We start from the raw sequence: 12,025 nt of genomic DNA, 5'->3' as shown, positions 1-12,025 counted from the left end.
TAACTTGGGTTAAAGTGATTGTTTTCAACTAATTCTGCTGTACCAAATCATAAACCTAGTTTAAAAGTAATCAGGGTTACATTTAAAGGGCCCATATTAATTTTTTTTTGTATTTTTTGTATTGTTGCTCCTGAGGTTCACTTATAACATTTGTGTGGGTTTAAGTACCAAAAACAGTCATAATTCTTTGTACAAGACTATTTTTCAACCTCGCTTTACCCCTTAATATTAAACACACTGGTTCAAATACCGCATCTTTAAGACCTACACTATATTTCCAAAAGTATTTGTCTGCCTTCACACGCATATGAACTTGAGTGGCATCCCATTCTTAATCCATAGGGTTTAATATAATGTCAGCCCACCTTTTGCAGCTATAACAGCTTCAACTCTTCTGGGAGGGCTTTCCACAAGAGTTAGGAGTGTGTTTATGGGAATTTGTGCATTTGTGAGGTCAGACGCTGATGTTGGACGAGAAGGCCTGGCTCACAGTCTCTGCTCTAATTCATCCCAAAGGTGTTCTAATGGGTTGAGGTGCAGGCCAGTCAAGTTCTTCAACACCAAACTCGTTCATCCAAGTCTTTATAGACCTTGCTTTCTGCACTGGTGCGCAGTCGTGTTGGAACAGGAAGGGGCCGTCCCCAAACTGTTCCCACAAAGTTGGGAGCAAGAAATTGTCCAAAATCTCTTGGTGCTGAAGCATTGAGAGTTCCTTTCACTGGAACTAAGGGGCCGAGCCCAACTCCTGAAAAACAACACCACACCATAATGCCCCCTCCGCCAAACTTTACACTTGGCACAATGCAGTCAGACAAGTACCGTCTCCTGGCAACCGGCAAACACAGACTCGTCCATAGGATTGCCAGACAGAGAAGCGGGATTGGTCACTCCAGAGAACACGTCTCCACTGCTCTAGAGTCCAGTGGCTGCTTTACACCACTGCATTCGACGCTTTGCATTGCACTTGGTGATGTAAGGTTTGGATGCAGCTGCTCGGCCATGGAAACCCATTCCATGAAGCTCTCTATGCTGTTCTTGAGCTAATCCAAAGGCCACATGAAGTTCGGAGGTCTGTAGCGATTGATTGAAAGTTAGTGACCTCTGCGCACTATGTGCCTCATCATCCACTGACCTCTGTCATTTTACATGGTCGACCACTTTGTGGCTGAGTTGCTGTCGTTCCCAGTCACTTCTACTTTGTTATAATCCCACTGACAGTTGACTGAGGAATATTCAGTAGTGAGGAAATTTCACAACTGGACTTGCTACACAGGTGGCATCCAATCACGGTACCATGCTGGAATTCACTGAGCTCCTGAGAGCGACCCATTCTTTCACTAATGTCCGTAGAAGCAGTCCGCAGGCCTAGGTGCTTGGTTTTATACACCTGTGGCTATGGAAGTGTTAGGAACACCTGAATTCAATGATGTGTATGGGTGAGTGAATACTTTTGGAAATATAGTGTACATGTAAATAGCCTTTGTTCTGGTTGGCTGCCCTATATGGTGCCTCATTCAAACATCACTTTTTTATGATTCACAATATGTATCATGATATTTTATCATTTGATCAGTTGGAATAAACAAGAACCAATAGTGCCACATTTAAAAAACACAATCAAAAACTATCAATACAGTATTTATTTAACATTTCACTGATAAACCCACAATGTTCTCTAATTATATGGCATTAAAGGTCATCATCGTGTGTTCTTGAAGTACTGATGATGTTCACACTATACTTGAGAAGCCATACTGTGACAAAGTAATAACAATTCAGTGTCAAAATATTGTCCACCCCTGTAACGTGTTTAAAAGAGGTCAACTGTGCAATAACGCAATGTCATTGGTTGGCTCAGCGCACTCTGAGAAGAACAATAATTGCTTATTCTGTTATATCAGCTAAGCAACACCTTCAGTGGCTAGCACTGCGCAGATTCACAATTCAGGATGTGGACCACGATGTTTTGGGGCTTGATTAGTTGGAACAGACGAAGCAATTGTCTCGTGTTTAAAAAAATTTCTACAATAAATCTAACTTTCATTCACTGTTTTACTGAGTGATGGGTGAGAAAGAGAGGGCCATTGAGCTACCTAACATGAGAGCGAGGCCAACTGTCTTGACCAGTTCCATTCTTTATTCAGACAACCAGGAATTCCATAACTCTATTTCACTGTTTAGCTGGGATCAGGTTTTTTTTTCTTCTTCAAAACAAAATACAGAATTTTTTTAAAAGTACTTGTAGATCACTGTTCTCTAAAAAGGCACCCAAAGCATTTGTACAAAAAATCAAACAAAAATAACAAATCTGACAGGTGGGAAGTAACATTATGCCTGCTGTATTGCACAGTACAGGGGGGTTGGTGGTGAAGGAGGCACTGCCAGCTCTTGCTTAAGGCAATCCATCAACCCAACATGTCAAAGTAATCTTTTAAAGCAGCACTATGTAACATTTGGGGATTTGGAGACCTCTCTGGTGGAAATGTGTAATTGCACGCAACGTGCAAACCCTATACAGCGCTGCTTTCATTTGTAATACTCCGCCATGCCGCTCCTTAAATCTACTACTGGTAGAAAAAAAAGTGGTATGCAGAATTTAGGCAAATTAAACGTTTCGTGTAATTTCGTGTAATTAATGTTCTACATGCTGTACAGGGGAAAAAAAACTTGACATTGTTCTGCAAATTTTAGTGCACAATTTCTATTTATTCATTGAGCTTTACGTATGGTAAAAAAATAAAGCACAAAGTATTAAATATGCCATTAGTGTGTTCTCTGCAGAGGATGCATTCACTAATTCTCACTTCAAAAATCAACGAAACGTGCAAGTTTGGGGTGCCCAAACTTTTGCTTATGACCATAAGTAAGATATATTTACATGTGAAAAGAGGTTAGGACATAAATGGAGACATCCTGAGCTCCAGAGGAGCACTGCTGCTGTTCCTTCTTCCTTTGCTCCTTTATATCAGTTCCATATGACGGCCACTGTTGTTCAGCATAAATAAAAACATCTTATGTTGCATCGAATCGTTGCAAAATGTACACAGCACTTTCTCCACAGAGAAAAAAAACAAACAGAAAAAAGGTCCATCTCTGCAGGTCAGAAGTCCAGCCACTCTGCCATGTATACGCAGGTTGAAGGTGAGATCTCCCCGCCTTCGTGGCAGTCGTCAAACACCTGGGGGAGGGAAAGAGGAAAATGAGAAAATGGTCATGGTTCAACTGCTTTCTCTTAATATATTGGTAAGATCAAACAAACCAAACTGAACATAAACATAAAATTCCCCTGCACAGTCCTGTTGCTAGATGTTTGAACTAATTTGGTCATGACTTTTGTACCTTGAGGATCCTGGTTACTGATGTTATGCTGTTTGGTTCAATTGAATATAGTTTACATTATGGATTTTTATTTTTGATAAACACATATGAGCCAAAACATTATGACCTAATATGTTTATGATCTTATGTGCCAGCTGCAACCTGCTGAGGCACAGACTGATGCTTGATCAGACTGAGGCCTGGGGAATTTGGAGGCCAGGGCAACACCTTGAACTCTTGGTCATGTTCCTCAACCATTCCCGACCAACAGGTGTGGTGTGGCAGAGTACAATGTTCCGTTGAAAGAGGCCACTGTCATTGAGAAAAAACAGTGCCACAAAGGGGCAACCTGCTCCACAATGAGGTTTAGGTAGGGTAGGTGGCACATGTCAAATTGATGTCCACATAAATGCCTGGACCAGGGTTTCCCAGCAGAACATTACCCAAAGCATCATACTCTGGCTTGTCTTCTTCCTAGAGTGCATCCTGGTGCTGTCACTTCCCCAGGTAAATGGTGAATACTTACCCGGCTGTCCACGTGACGTAAAAGAAAACAGGACTCACTGGACCAGGCAGCCTCCTTCCACTGTTCCCATGTCCAGTTTTTGACACTATTGTTAGGCACTTTTGATGGAGGACAGGGGTTAGCTGGGGCACCCTAGCCAGCCGGAAACCCCATACACAGCAGAGAGTGATGTGACACATTCCTCCCGTAATTAAAAATTAAAGTGACTTGTGTCACAGTAGTTCTTCTGTCTGTTTGGACCAGATGGGACAGCCTTGCCCTTGTGCATCTATGAACCTTGGGTGCCTAACACTCTGTTGCTGGTTTGCCCCTCCTTGGACCACTGTCAGTAGGTGCTCACTGCTGTTGACCTGCCGCTCATTACAAGCCTTGGGCTTTTGGAGATGCTCCCACCCAGTCGTCCAGCGATAATGACTTGCCCCTTGTCGCTCAGGTCTTCACATCTGCCCGTTTCTCTCAGATCCAACACATTGTCTACGTGAACTGTCTTAATATATATGTCCCAGAGTCTATTTGCCAGATCTTGAGATACACCATCGTCACCAGATAATCAACGTTATTTGCTTCATCTGTAAGTGGTCATAATGTTTAGGCTCATCAGTTTATGGAGCTTTTATGTCTGGTCATGTCAGGTGACCTTTAAAGCAGTAGTTAGTAAAAAACATGCACAATTTCCCTCTTACAACAAATATAGTTAACCGGTCAAGGTATGGCTGGTGTCTGGTACTTGCTTCTTTAGTATTGTTCTGGAGCTACAAGGCTAACATAAATAAAAAGCAATGGAATATTTACATATATATATATATATATATATATAAATGTACAATCCAGTTCAACGAACCCCTCTTCTGTTTCTGATTGTTGGAGACAATTCTGGAAGAACTGTGTTGGGGTAAATAGTAGCTTCTGGGGTAATTAAAGCATTTACCGGACAGAGTCCACATGGTGTTTTGACCAGGCCTGTGGGCTGGATTATGGGGTTCACTCCCCTGTAGAGCTTCATCTGACCGTCAACACACCCCACTGTGCCCTCTTTTGCTGCGATGATTGTCATCTCCACCTTCCCATCATAGATCAGTGTGTTCAGAATAGTCTCAATGTCCTCCATAGACAGATCCACCTGCACATAGGAACACGTTTAACCCCTCATACACCTCCACAACAGACCAGTTTATAATGAGCCACAAAGAATAACCTTACTATTTCAGAATTTTTGAGACAGTAAGGAATGTCCCAGTGTTTTTCACATCAATTATCACAGATAATAAATTTCATGCATTTCTCCAGACTTGGAAAAGAAAGAAGGAAAAAAAAGCTGTTGGGAACTGACTTACAATAGTCAATGGGTGTTAAATTCTTGGAGCAGAGATTGAAACACATTTCATCGCTACAGCTTGGACACTAGAGGTGGGCGATACGGCGTAAATATTGTGATATTTAAAATAAAACCATGATACGTATGTCACAATATAAATTTTTCCAGACCTTTGATCAGTTAGAACTAAGAAAAAAGAACCAGTAGTGCTACATGTTAAAATACTACCAAAAACTGCAAATACAGTGGTTTTTATTCAATATTTGGCATACTGTGTTGCACTAAATCCAGTTAAACAAGACAGTGTTCTACTGATGATATGCCCAATATGTTCACAAAGGCATACTGTATTCTATTGTGACACAATTTATCACGTTAACCATATATACTGGCATACTGCCCAGCCCAACTAGAAAAAGAGCTCTTAACAAGCCAATTTGTATCTAAACTGGCTCAAATCTCCGCCTGTTTCCACATCTTAGGAAAGTTCCATAAATCAGACACAGAGTATATCACGTTTTTAAAAGCGGTCAAATCTGCTGTTTTTTCACACAGCTTTTGATAAATACGGGCAGCTGTGCTTGAAGTGTGAAGTGTAATGTAGATGAAGACTAGCCTTGCTAATGCCAAGCTCGCAGATGTACTTCCACACTTCGTGTGAGGTGGCGAAGGAGCTGTTCCTCTGCACCATGGGACTCTGCTTACTGTCTCTTGCCGCCTCTGCCTGCAAAATGCATATAGACACATTCAGGCATCGTCCAATATGCTGAAACATCTCCACACAGTCTTCCCACAGTGGGTCAACTTGCACTCCAAAATAACTTTAAATAGTTATTTTGAAGTTTCATCAGCTTCTTGATTTCGTGCAAACCAATCACAAAGCCACTAGAGTTGAATGTGCAGACTCTGTGCACATTCCTCACCTTACTTTGTAGAAATTTAAAGCACTGCTGGTTAAGAACCTCCACAAACTCAGACTCAAAATCCTGATCGCTGTACCACGCTCCCCCCGTGACTGAGCGGTCTGGCTGCAGGTTATACAGCATGTACACCTTCTTTTTTGAGGCCTGGACACAAAAGTCAAAGCTTTGACTTAAAAGTGTAGAAAATGCTTCAAACTTCAGATTCAGTAAAACTAACTACCTGCATTTCAAAATAGCCTTATTTCATGTTAATAACTCACCGCAACAGACTTCACAGCTTTGATGAGCTTTTTGCTCTCAAGGTTCTTCAGGATTTTGTTGATTTCAGTCAGAGGGAGGTTGCTCTTATACCGGATATCCCTGCTCCAGATTCCTATAAATGGCACATCCACAAATCGAAGATAAAACCCCTCTCTTTATAGGTCTTTGCCCACCGACTTCTTTGTGCAGTTTATTTATGACTCATAATATGTTGCACACAAAACACAATTTTTTGGATGGTGAAAAAGCAACATTATTTCATTTGTCTGATTTCTGCAGACTTTTTGCGAGCGACTGTCTCAGCTGTTGGCATGGCGACAACCAAGATGACAACTGCGCCCCAGCAATCAGAGCATTCTGACAAGTGTCAAAAGAATTTTTGTCATTTGCCTGGTCTGAAAATACATCTCAAACTCTGCTACAGACATCTGAGCTATCTGTGAAAAGTGCTAACAAAGTTAAACTCCTGAATGAGGAGGTGAAATGTTCTGTTCTCCTTTTGCTTTTCCAAACTGCCCAATGTCAGCACTTGCCCATTTTGTGAGAAGCAGCTTTTTGCACTTGAAAACATTTTGCTTGTTTGCTTATTTTTTCCTACATTTCTATGCAATTTTACTTGCTTGAACCCTACATAAAAGCTAAACTATACTTTAGTTGCATAATGTTAAGATTCCTGCAACTCATTTAAGTCAGCTTCTGAGCTGCTAACCACCATAAAAACCAAAGGAAAAAGAAGCTTTAATTTACCTTTATTCCCAGCATCCTCTATGATTTGATAAACTAGCTTCTCTTGATTGTCAGAGCCCTTCATTTTACTGAAAGCAAATAATTTGAATAACAGTCTTATACATGAAAACATATGAGCAATTAAGGCTGGACATGGATGAGTGGTATTTCATACATAACTGAATGGCCCTTACCTTGCTGATTGGGCATCTTTTAGCCTGTACAGCAAACCGCTGCTGTTTCTGAGAAGATCCAGTTGGCCCTGCAGAAATAGGAGTATGAGCTTATTGATTTAGTCAATATCAGTCTGTGATTATGTTGGAGATGCTTTATCTTGCACTTAACTGGTTTTGTAACAGTGACCGAGACTACTGTAGTATTGCTCTTTTTACTTAGTAAGAACAGTATATTAAATATAGTCAATAAATCTAATATTTCTCCTGTTGTGATGGCTGTAAGCTTAACTCAAGATGATGTACCTCATTCTTTAGATGGTTTTGACTTGTTTTAAGTGATTTCATTAAGTAAATGCTCTCACTATAGTGGCAGATAATTTAGCTTGTTTTGAGAAATGTGCTTGAAACCAGCAAAATGATCTGTAAATGTAATAGTGAGACACTTTTACTTAGTAAAATGACATAAAACAAGTAAAAAATTTCTAGGAATAAGATGGATTATACATATTTAAGATCACTTCACTTGACAAAAAACATTTTTTTGCAGTGTATATATATGAAAACAAAGTGGTCAGTAGTGAGGTGACCAATAGCGAGATGAAGTGATGGTCCATAGAGTTATATAGACATTACAGAGTTCATCCTGGAGCAGTGACCAGCATCTTAAATGCTTTGGACATGCCCTGTCAGGATTTGTATGTGGGCTACATGATATGGAGTGAAAATGCAATGTGTATTGTTGTATTTTGTGATAATAGCTATGGTAAAATTGGTTTCATAAGCCAGACTTCTGCCTCTTCCTGCCCGTCATGTGACGTCACACTGTATAGTCGGACGTATAGAGGACGGAATCAGGGAGTGACTACGTAGCGCAGTGCCTTTAATTTGCTGTGCTTTATGAAAGACAGAAGCTGAGAGACCCGCAGACCTTTAAACCAGTGTTTTCACTCCAGGTTTGGAGCCGCTGCATTGTATAGTTTCTGTATAGCGTTTCTCTCTGTTGTTCACGCCTCGTTCAGCTCAAGAAGGGATTAATTAGCTAATAATATAGGTTTTTTAATCAGGGAAGCCGGGGTTTTAGGACTGGACCTGAACTCTGAACTAACAGCACTCACAAACTTAGAATACCATGTCTGTCAAAACATGGCGTAGTTTTCCGAGCCACGACATTCAGTCTGATATTTAACGTCTGTGGTTCTCCACTCAAACCTAATTTAAATCTCCAGAAAACAGAGAGTAAAGCTATACTGGGGGTCTGCAGCTCCGTTAGGGGGACAACTGTTTGTCTCTCATTTGTTAGAATTAGCTAAAGTTATCTAAAGGCCAGCATTGCTCACATCTGTGTTAATTAGCTGATGTCGTTTCCCTCCTATGATGACCGTTTTTTCTCCTCTTTATGCAACACCATGAGATCCTTTACCCTGTTGTGAAGAGCTGGTGGGCTTTTGTGCTTTTAAATGCTGTGAGAGACTCTCCAGAATAGGGAGAGAGGGGCTGAGTATGAGATATATATAAATGTCAGGAAAACACGAATGCGGTAGCTTTTCCGCCAGTTTAAGTGGGACCAGGAGTTCAGGGGAAACTGTATAAGGATCACAGCCTATTTTATGGACTGTAGAGGGAAAGTTTTTACTCTTCCAAAGTAAGGAGAGTAGTTTTAGCGATCTTTCACCTCTAGTTACGTTCGGAGCAGCGAAGCTAAACATTCTGTCCCAAATCTGTTTTCTTGCCATGGAGTTCTGTGTTGCTCCAAAAGGCTCATCTCGGTGCAAAGAGTGGGTAACTGTTGGAAAAACCATCAGACAGATAAAAACAAAAGTATGTACATATGGCTGTGCTGCTAACCAGTCAGAATGCTACTCTCAGAAAAATGATGATGGCCAGCTTAGTGTGCAGTAGATATGGGGGCGGAGCAAATGAGGCTGATACCATCATATATTTGGTATCTAGTAATATCTAATAAATGTTCCAGGCATTAACTGATTAATTTGTTTCTAATTTAAGTTTTATATTTTTCACAGAAATTTAATCGAAGTAAAAAAATTTTCGCATTATGCATTTAATAAGATAATTTTACTTGACAAGATACAATTTTTTGCAGTGTATCAAAACAAATCCCATCAGTACAGCGTTTAGGTTTGGAAGCAGCTTCTTAGAGGTTGCGCCCTTACCACAGACAGCAGTCGGTTGATGGCCATGGCCCGCTGCTGGGCCTCCACATGGGGCATGTCATTCTGGATAACCTGATCAGTGATGCCATGTGGAAACTGCTGACAGAGCTCCTTTATCCTTTCACACAAAACAGTCCAAAGTCGTTTTAATGACATGATCATAAGGATGTGCCACATGGTTTCTTCTCAAAAACATTTTAGAGTCTCTTCAAGCAATTTGTTTGGTGAAATGTGCTTCTAATGCAAAATACGGCCCAACAATTCACTGCTATACACTCCCACAGGGCATAGAACTGAATGAGCAACAATACATCCTCAGGAAACATTATATAAGAGGAATTTAAAGTATTCCCCAAATGTAATAATAATAATCAGTGGTTACCTATTAGCTTAGTTACTATAGTGGCTACTAGCTTCAGTTCCCTGTGTCCCTCCAACTCTACAATAACAGAAACCCACCACTGCCCTCAACATTAGAGCATTGCAGTAAAACAGACCCAAGTTACAATTACAAGGATTTTTTTGTTCTTTATCAGGTTTTAAGGTGGAAATAACAGCACAAGATTTGGGAAATATTGCAGCTCTGTAGTGGAATATTTAAGAGGTTGTGAATTATTACTTTTTGTCCCATTTTATGCCTCATAGAAGTGTCTTGGCATTTACTTCATGCCATATCTTGCTTTAAAATCACCCGATTATTGAAACACCTACATATTAATAAAAAATAATAATAATAAAAATTCTTGGGAAAAAAATGAAACATACCTTTACACGAAAATCCCATCACAATGTTTGTAGTACTTAAAGATTGTGATGTCAGCAAAGTCACTGCAGGTAGTTTCATGTGAAATTTACTCAGATTTCTTTACAGTGGCGCTGATAGGAACCAGACGTTGTGGTGTCGACAATCCAAACATGCACGTCATTTACTATCTAAAAACCACCAGTGAAGCTATACGTGTATTTTGGGTTTGCATAAGTAATGTTAATAACGGTAAAACAGCGGCAAATAAATTGCAAAAGTGGTCAAATCAGTTTTACGTGGGTCCTATTTCGCCGTACAATGCCCTGCATTCACCTCTCTGCCACCCAAGTCTTAAAACAAGCTGTTTTAGGAATAAACTTTCCCTGAAAACTACAGTATGACAGTGTTTCAGTTCGGTCAGAAAACCGTCTATTGGTAAATATTCCATGCAACAGCTTTCTGTGAGGTAACGTTAACAGTGACCGGAAGGTCGCTGGTTCGATCCCCAGTGCCGACAGTCCATGACTGAGGTGTCCTTGAGCAAGACACCTAACCCCCAACTGCTCCCCGGGCGCCGTGGATAGGGCTGCCCACCGCTCCGGCAAGTGTGCTCACTGCCCCCTAGTGTGTGTGTGTGTATTCACTAGTGTGTATGTGGTGTTTCACTTCACGGATGGGTTAAATGCAGAGTTGGGATTAAAAAGTCACTTAACTTTCTTCCTGTCAGCACCACTGTGAACAGTTCAGACTCTCAGCGTCTCCAGAACAGAGCACTTCACGCCCAACCGCTCGGACTTTGTTTACAGCTTTAATGAACGGGGTTATGCAGAAGATGTGAAAATCAGACGTCACGTCATCGCGTCACCTTTGGGTTAGGGGTGGGGGATATGACGTTATTATGACGATATTGATCGATATCGCGATAAACAGTATACAGTATATCGTTTGAGTATACCGTGGATATCGTCGGTGCTTAAAAGATCCAGCTGCGTGTTTCAGTATAAACAGGCCGTGAAAGGCTTAATACAAATGGACTGATTTTGGTGGTTTTTTCGCACTCGTTTCTTTTCTTTTGTCTGTTCCTACAAATACCGTAGGACATCGTGTATCGTGTATCGTGAAAAGTTCATGAAATCTCGTGAAGTTATATTGTTTTCGAGCCGTTTTCGGCGCCTCTGCTCGAGTTTAACTGAGGCGATGCTCGGCTCACTCGGAGCCTCCAGGCTGTACCGGCCGCAGCTCTCACCTGTTCTCGATGTCGACAGGGTCCGTGGACTCCTTCTTTACTTTAACGTCTGCCATGGCTCGCGTCTGGCGGAGTTTATGGCGGAATGGTAATGGCAGGAGACGGTAATTCACTGTTAAACTGCACCCGCGTTACTGTCAACACGGCACCATGTCGGCTGGGACCTTCGCCCGAGAGCTCCTTCCTTCTGCAAGCGTTTGGGCGGCTCTCAGACCGCCTGTTCAAAAGTCAGATCAGACGATCCAGACCGGCGCTCCAAACTACGCTCTTTATTTTTGTTTTTATTTCAGTTCTTATTTATTGAGACTAAATTAATCTCATCCTTAGTTAAATCTTTGTTAGCACGACCCGCTACGTGCTAAACTAGCCTAAATGGGCTAGTTGCTATAGCAACGCGTGGCAGCGTCATATTTTTTTAAATGAAGGACTTTTATTAATTTTTCTTTGTATTATTATTATTATTATTTATTTGTGCGCACTTAATACAGTTCAACAAACGTAAACAAAAAACAGCAATGGGTCAGTTGGACGATTCATATATCCAGCAAAATAATAATCAACTAAAACAAAACAAAAAGCGAACAACAAAAGGAAAAGAAAAAAATATAGTGGGATTCA

General features: G+C 40.9%; 1 protein-coding gene across 1 annotated transcript; it reads right to left on the bottom strand.

Moving 5' to 3' along the window:
• Nucleotides 1-1,625: 1,625 nt before the first annotated feature.
• polr3f (polymerase (RNA) III (DNA directed) polypeptide F) lies at nucleotides 1,626-11,626 on the bottom strand. The gene is made up of 9 exons (XM_017713214.2): nucleotides 11,408-11,626; nucleotides 9,417-9,534; nucleotides 7,264-7,331; nucleotides 7,091-7,158; nucleotides 6,343-6,455; nucleotides 6,083-6,226; nucleotides 5,776-5,883; nucleotides 4,773-4,964; nucleotides 1,626-3,178 (listed from the first exon to the last, which is right to left on the bottom strand). Exons 1-9 carry the CDS (start codon nucleotides 11,461-11,463, stop codon nucleotides 3,101-3,103), a joined length of 945 nt encoding a protein of 314 aa, XP_017568703.1. The 5' UTR covers nucleotides 11,464-11,626; the 3' UTR covers nucleotides 1,626-3,100.
• Between the last annotated feature and the right edge of the window lie 399 nt (nucleotides 11,627-12,025).

Source organism: Pygocentrus nattereri, chromosome 25, assembly GCF_015220715.1.
Source record: "Pygocentrus nattereri isolate fPygNat1 chromosome 25, fPygNat1.pri, whole genome shotgun sequence".
NCBI lineage: Eukaryota > Metazoa > Chordata > Actinopteri > Characiformes > Serrasalmidae > Pygocentrus > Pygocentrus nattereri.
Note: the sequence above shows the minus strand (reverse complement) of the source record. Positions and strands in the feature narration are given on the sequence as shown.